The sequence below is a fragment of the Solanum tuberosum genome, unplaced genomic scaffold (assembly GCF_000226075.1).
Source record: "Solanum tuberosum cultivar DM 1-3 516 R44 unplaced genomic scaffold, SolTub_3.0 scf00004, whole genome shotgun sequence".
In the NCBI taxonomy this organism is placed as follows: domain Eukaryota; kingdom Viridiplantae; phylum Streptophyta; class Magnoliopsida; order Solanales; family Solanaceae; genus Solanum; species Solanum tuberosum.
Window position 1 is genome coordinate 224016 of NW_006238930.1, and position 8107 is coordinate 232122.

The 8107-nt window shown below is 28.8% G+C and overlaps 1 protein-coding gene across 1 annotated transcript; it reads right to left on the reverse strand.

Moving 5' to 3' along the window:
- On the reverse strand, positions 1-2430 carry LOC102591830 (uncharacterized). Its single transcript, XM_006338161.2, has 5 exons — positions 2140-2430; positions 1851-2053; positions 1410-1758; positions 813-889; positions 1-556 (listed from the first exon to the last, which is right to left on the reverse strand). The coding sequence occupies exons 1-5, from the start codon at positions 2351-2353 to the stop codon at positions 302-304; spliced, it is 1098 nt and encodes a 365-aa protein (XP_006338223.1). The 5' UTR covers positions 2354-2430; the 3' UTR covers positions 1-301.
- Between the last annotated feature and the right edge of the window lie 5677 nt (positions 2431-8107).

Below are 8107 nucleotides of genomic sequence, written 5' to 3' on the forward strand. Positions count from 1 at the left end.
AAAAAAAGCATTTCCAAGAGTAGATAAATATTCAATATAGTTTGTAAAATTGATATTCCCGCTCTAGTTTCACTGGTTTCTACCAGCTGTATTAGTATCAGACTATATATCCAAATCATTAGTCCTACTCGCAATGTATTGTAAATCAACGATGTCAAAGTTAATTAAATCTGATTTCACAAACAAACATGTTAAAATCAGCAGAGTCCCTATTTCCTATTTTTCAGAAAGAACTCATCGGTACTTCTCTCATAAGTTATTTGTTATGTTTTGTTTCTGTCCTATTTCTATAGCTGCAAAATTAATGGCTACTTGATCTTATAGTTGACCCTTCAATGCTCTTTTGAAGCTGTCCATTCCAATTATAGCTTTCAGATTTATTATCCTCTTCTTCATTGATAGACACCCCTTTGGCTGAACCCGAACCAGTAAAATGAAGAGGCCCTTCAGGAGAACCAGATTGTGTACCATTTGTCTTTGAAGACTCCCCAATTTCATCCATATTAGACCATGAACAACCTGATGCTGGGACTCGTCGCACATGAAGTCTATATTTCTGCATATCACAAAAATAAATATTTTGATCAACACTTGAAGAAAATGTACGACAAACACTCATTGTATTGAAAGAGGTTCAATTGAATCCGTAAAAACAACTTTTAATGTAGATACATTCACTAGCTCACTGTAAAAGATTGCAATATTAAAATTGTTGGCTCCGTCACTGGATGTTATAATAATTTCTAACACAAGTGTCATGGGAACAAAATATGAACCTCTTATTTGTTGAAAGAGCGTAATTGGATATATACCTGTAAATGGCTTTTCACTTCATCATTGGTCAGGCCATCCACTTGCATGATATCTCTGATCTGTTTTGGTGTAGCCACTGCAGGATAATATTTCAAAATTATTGTTAATGTTTTGTTGGATAATAAAAAGTATAGTGTGACATATATAATAATCCTAGTACAAGAAGAAAGAAATGATAACGAAATAATAGCATGTTGGTGATGTTATATTAAAGATTGATAACAATATTTTAACCATAGGTTGCGGCGACTAATACTAGTAAAAAATAAAGACTTTTGTGAGTCATTGTTTTCTCTTATGATCAGAGTTAAGTGATATACAAAAGTCTTTTCATTAAACGATACACTCCACCCCCTCATGAAAACAATGAATTGATATGGATCTAACTTTCATATCATGAAAAAGAATAGAAGACCTTTGTATTCTTAAACGAATGATGTGAGACTCCAACAATAGTTCTAGATATTCCAATTGCTTATCCCATGCCGCACAATAAATAACCGTTCGATATATATATTTATATCGGTGGTGAAAGATACCGATATTCCATAAAATAATCAAATGTGAACGCAAATTAATCGAACACCGACAATTACCTTGTGCACCTCCAAGTTGATGAAGAGCATCAACAAATCTACGATGCAATTCTGGAGACCAACAACGCCTCTGTTTCCTGTGTTGTGATTTGTCCTGTGAAAAAACACCACATCCATTTGAATTTGATGGCCCGTTTTCTCTTTTCACACTCACATCAATTGGCTTTTGACCCTTTTCTCCTTCACCCACTGTCACTGCCATTGACAGAGATAAATCCTTCACTGCCAAACCATTTTTTCCTTCCTTCAAAGCTTGTCCTTGAAATGGCAAAAATGCCCCTCTTTCATTCTTCAATTTACATGCTCCTAACTGGTACTGCTTCTCCCTGGCTTTCTCTTCTACACCACTCTGATTAATCAACAATTGTATAAAAAAATGTCAAAGCGATTTTACCAAGAAAAAAAAAAATCTTAGAAAAGAAAAAAAAAGGGAAAACTTACCGATTTTAAGCTTTCGTACTGAACTGGAGTGCTCCATAGCTGAGCAGAGCTCATCCAGTTTTTCTTATCACTTAAATCATTTGACTTTTTTACCCTTCCACTTTCATCAGAATTACCCTTCTTCAGTGGGATGAATTCCTCCATCACAGGACTTTTATCTTTCTCCTTATACAGCAAAGCTTCTGCCTTTAATCTCTCAATAGCTGCCACAAGAAAAATTAAATAACCCGTAAAAAATGCAGAAGATTGAAAAAACAGAGAAAAAATTCAAAAGAAAAAAAAAACTGACCATCTTTGAGAAGAAGCATACACATGGGCAATTCACGTTTAAAAGCTTCGGTTTTTCTGAGTTCTTCTTCTAAAGGAACAAGAAACTGATTGAGCTTTGTTAATTTCTTGGAGATGTCATCCATGGCAGAAACTTCAGTTAAAACATCTGAAATTAACTTGGGCACATAAACAAAATTCAAATCAATGTTCATTTCTTTAGAATTTGAACCCATAATTTTAACTTTTTTTCTGCAAATATATTTAATTGTTCTATTACTTTCTCACATTGCCTAGATAGAATGAATAAAGGAAAGGTTGAAGAAGTCTTATATTTATAGCACAGTTACACTTTTCAACGAAAACGAGGGTAAAAGTGGAAAGTTTGGATTCTAAAAGCTTCAAGAGATTCGATATTGTTTCACATTCGGGTCGTCGCATATTTGAGTTAACTCGGAAACACGGTTAGTCATATAATGAAGGAACCTTTTGACTCTTAATGAGAAGAAAAATGAATTTAATTAATTTACCTTTTTTTTATAGGGATATATCCATTTTTAGAGGCAAATTATAATTTATACTAGTACCTACATAGTATAGTTTTTTACAACAACATATTCAATAAAATTTGGAAAAATTATTGAAATATACGTCTTATATTTCCCTTATTTCTAATATTTCCTTCTATTTCTAAAAATCTCTAAAATTCCTTATTTCTCTCCTAATTCGAAATTATTTTATAATTTATCGAAGCTAGTTTTTAATGTATTCGAGCTAGTTTTTAATGTATCCGAGCTACATATTATGTATCCGGTTTGTTTTACTTTTTCAAAGATTAATGTAATTACAAACTAAATAGGGATAGATTGTAATTTCATATTAAAACTATGTGATTCCTAAAATTTCATATTCAAATATGAAATTTTAGGAGGTCGTATAATTTTTTTAAATATCTAAATATTAATTATTTTTTTCTCTTGAAAAGTAGTATATTTCCTTTGTTTCAATTTTTTAAATTTAATTCTAGCTTGAACAAAATTCAAGAAAAAAATTTTTAAAAAAAATATTGTGATTTTTAAATTAAAAATATGTAAAATATATTAACATGTCATTTAATTTTTATGATCTTAAACATTTTACGTATAAAATAAAAATAAAAATTTATCAATTTATATTTTTAAAATAATATAATAAATTAAAACAAAGAAACATAAATTAGACAGGTCAAAGTAAAAAGTGTTTATTTATTTATTGTATTTTTACTTTTCAAAGATTCTGCGTCTTGAGGCGGTCGGCTACGTTTGTTGACTTAAATTCCATTTTTCTTGAAATAAGAATGGGATGGAATATTTAATTGTTTGGACTAAATTGCCCTTGCTATATGACTTTTCTAACATGTTAATTAAAAGAGATTAAACTAATCTGATTCTCTGTTTTTGGAGGTTCACTTTCAACTAATGCCTTAAATGCTAAATCAGTTTCAAAAAAAGGTTCACAAAATATAGCCAAAAACAGAACAGTTTTGGATTCTACTTCCACTCCATTAATTTTCTTCTTTTGGGACTTTAAACCTCTATTCTTTGTACGCCATGTTTGGTCTCTCTTTGAAATATTAAAATTATTATAATATCTTATTAGCATTATATTGACGTCTCAATTGAAAATATATTCTTGATTTCTCACTCCACACCTCTATTGTACCAAATGGACAAAAAATTGAATACTTAGGCGTTCGATTTACAGACAAAATTATAATTTTAAGATTAATTATATTTATGTTCGAATAAAATATAAATTAGATTTCAAACTTAATTCAAAAATCCTATTTTACTTTGTAAAAAGTCAAAGTCATGGAAAGTCTTTGATATTTCATTTACTACTTACTAGTCATGAATTATTATTTTTTTAATATGGCATGAATTAATTAATATTAGTGAGAATTAACCAATATATATAAAAAAAAAAAAGTCAATAGTATCCACCTTTCAAAAAATGGCACCGATAACATGCTTATCTCTGCTTCATAGAACAGCCTAACTCTTTAGATTTAGAGGTCTGCAAATAGTAATTGAAATCCAAATTTGTTTTTTAAACATATGCTTGAGTACTCGGCTCCCCTCCATTTAATAAAATGAATATGAACCATTAAATAAGCTAGCGTTTGGCCATAGATTTCCAAATATTCTTGACAAATATTATTTGGGTGAAATTTCACTTTGTGTTTGGCCATAGTATTTGGGAAACATATTTCACTTTTTTAGAAACATATGATTTATACCCATAAGTTTTAAAAACTATCAAAACTAATCATAAGTTTGTATTACTAGTCAATTGGATCAATATCTTTGCAACAAATAGCAAGTAGTGTCCATGACACTGGAGCAATGTGGTAGTTTGGAGTGAGTGCAACAAACATCATTCCATACATCGTGAAGTAAACAAAGCACGTGACTTTGTTACCCTGAGTCGATTGTTCATCATTTTCATCAACAACCATATCATCACTTTCATACTCACTAAATATTTCATCACTACTTTGGTGTTCACGTAAAATATTATGTAATACAACGCAAACAACTATTATAGAGGGTGTTTTTGTAAATGATAAAAGTTTGATGTAAAATTTCAATTTTTAATAGATCCAAATAATGAGATTTGGCCCAACTACTAAAAAAAACTAATATTTGAAAATTTGAGACATTTGCCAAATAATGACAAATTGTATGAAAAACACTATTTGCCAAATTTTTCCCCAAATATTACTTGGTTTCATACTCACTAAATATTTCATCACTACTTTGGTGTTCACGTAAAATATTATGTAATACAACGCAAACAACTATTATAGAGGGTGTTTTTGTAAATGATAAAAGTTTGATGTAAAATTTCAATTTTTAATAGATCCAAATAATGAGATTTGGCCCAAATACTAGAAAAAACTAGTATTTGGAAATTTGGGATATTTGCCAAATAATGATAAATTATATGGACAAACATTATTTGCCAAATTTCTTCCCAAATATTACTTGAGAAATCTATGGCCAAACGGGCTATAAAGACACACATGTCAATCAATCAAAACCACACTGGACCAAATGGAGGAGGGATGGACTACTGGAGGGGAGCCGATTCCATTACCTATGTTTGAATGTACAACACAAAATTAGAATAGTGAATACCGTCAATTACTAATTAATTAGTCTATAAATAGTACGGTTAACCAAAAAAGAAATGTTTCATTTCATTCGTATAACTTGTACTTTGTTTTTTTCTTTTCAATATGCCAACTATTTTTTAAATATATATGAGAAGATATATTAACTATTTTCTTTTTAAAAAAAAACTGGCAAAATGTGAAATGAAACCAAACAATGTGACAACATGCTAATCTCAGCTTCATATAGAGAAAAAAAAAACAGTCAACTCTTTAGATTTATTGGTCTTCAAATAGTAATTATGTAATCCATTTTTTCTTAAGTAATACACTATTAGCATTGTATATACCTCCATTTCATTTACTTCCTTCGTTTTTTTCTTCTGTTGCATTTTTTGAGAGTCAATTTGACTAATTTTCAAAGCTATATTAGATTAAACTAACTCGATGTTATAAAATAAAATTTCAAATTATACGAAAAGCACTATACATTACAATTTTCTTTTATATCAATATAATTTAAAACAAATATCGTTTGACAAAAAAAAAACTATAAAAAGGAGTATTTTTTTAATACTGCTCCTTATTAAATGAGATCAATCTAGGATAGGTTAAATGATATATGTACGATGGCCAAAAGACCCATTATTTTCCTTCTTGTGGTTTATTCACTAACTAGAACTAGAATGTCTCTACCTCATTCATTACTTGTCTTATTTCTTTGATACGTGATCTGTTTAATATTTATGAGAACCATTAATTGTTTTAAAACAATTTGTGCAAATGAAAAAAAATAAAATGAGCCAAATATGGTAAGTATTATCCTCCCTTCAAAAAATTATACCCCCTCCATCCTTGACACTTTTCAGATATCAAGATTCAAATAAATTTATCTTTGATTTTGACCGTAAATTTTTCAATAAAAGAGCAGTATATGTCATATTTTAACTCACAAATTGTTGAAAGATTTTTATTCTTTGTTAAACTCAATAACCAATCAAATAATAAGGGAATAAAAAGATTTTTTTTTCAAAACATGATAAATAAATAAGGGGTCACAGTGTGAGTGTGTTATTCGACCTTTGTGGATCTTCAAAGTACAAGAATCTCTAACGACAATTTTGAATTAAAAAAAGAAAAAGAAAAAAAAAGAACGGCAAATAATTAATGAACCTATTGATATTAACAGAAGCAATATATTGTGAGGTGGTACGGTCCAATAAGGTTCCAAGAGAATCATTTTACTCTGTTTATTCCGTTACAAAAAAGAATCGTCTCTTCCACAATTTCTGCTATATTATTCTTTTTACAATAAAGTATAGTACTACTGTTATTATTCCAAACCTGAGGATCCAAAAATCCCCATGGGACCACAAAAAATATGGTCTTTTTATTTCCTCCGTTACAATATATGTGACATTATTTATTTTAACGTAAATTTTGAAATGACTTTTCTGAATTTATAATTAGAAATATGTTTTTAGACATTTGTGTGGCTATATACTATTTAATGATAAAAGGGAATTTTAAAATTCAATTATTTATAATTATAAAAAGTATTTTTTGAAAAAATTTATGATTTAATTATTATTTTTTAGATATTTGTGTGACTAAACATTATTTAATGATAAAAAAAAATTTAAAATTTAATTATTTCTAATTTTAAAATAATAATATTTCTTTAAGATGAATTAAGAAGAAAATAGTATCAGATAAATTAGGACAGCTTTAGTATCATGGATGGTGACACCTCAAAAAACTTGGTGAATTGATTTAGTGGATAATTCCTTCTTTTGATAAAAAAAATGTTTGTGTTATTATCATTGATTTTGACATGACTATATTATTCTTCACATTTACATATTCTTTTTCAAAATAATTACGTCAGATAATACAATTTGCAGTTTTACTTGTAGAAGGTCCAATATTTATTTATATAGAATCGACAATTTTTGCATAATTAGTACTTAGTAGGAAGAAGATATCTTTTGAACAATGTCAAGACAATAATGTTACAATTATTTTATTTTACTCATACCATTATAAAACTATTTGATCATTAGGCTGCAATATGCTGTAGCTAAATTTTCAATTGGCCTTTCCTTTCATACGTGTCACTAAATAAATTAGTAATAATAAATTTGATTTGTATTTTGGTCTAATCCAAAATTTATTTTGGAGATAAGGATGATTCCTTTTTTTTTTTTTTTTTTTGATGGTTCTGGTGAATGGACAGTGACTCTGAATTAAATTATACGGCCACCTTAAAATATAAAAATATAAAAATATTTCTCCTATGTATTCTCATTATATATATTCTATAGTTTTCTTCTTCTTTTTGCTTTTGTTTTTTTGTGTGTGGAAACGATAAGAGTTTTGATTCACTTGATCAGCCCTACATCAAAATCAAAATTCGATGAAGGAATCTTTCTCATTGTCTAAATAAATTTAAAAATTTAAGGTGACTTTTTGTTAGAACAAAGTGCAAATTGGGAAAGTTCAATTCCTACTTGTCATAATTGCATTCAACACCTTTTTTCAATGTGATATTCCTCCGACCACATTTACTTTTACTTATTTGCTAGTATTTTAAGTTAAAAATAAATATTTATTTTTACTTATTAATTTTACAAAATCATCACTTTATTTATAATTTATCTGTTAAAGAATGACAAAAGTCCCACATCGGTGGTTAATGAGATGGGTGGACTCCTTATAAGGCTTGGGCAATCCTCCTCCCTTTGAGCTAGCTTTTGGGGTGTGAGTTAGGCCTAAGACCTAATTTAACATGGTATCAGAGCAGGGCCCGTCTCACCCGATGTTGGGGGGTCCCCAA

What these genes read in the sequence shown, in the direction of transcription:
- LOC102591830 (XM_006338161.2), bottom strand. Translation starts at nt 2,353, where the DNA reads ATGGGTTCAAATTCTAAAGAAATGAACATTGATTTGAATTTTGTTTAT. An exon ending in TATGCTTCTTCTCAAAGATG is followed by an intron (nt 2,054 to 2,139) that starts GTCAGTTTTTTT and finishes TTCTTGTGGCAG; the next exon opens with CTATTGAGAGATTAAAGGCA. An exon ending in AGTACGAAAGCTTAAAATCG is followed by an intron (nt 1,759 to 1,850) that starts GTAAGTTTTCCC and finishes TTGATTAATCAG; the next exon opens with AGTGGTGTAGAAGAGAAAGC.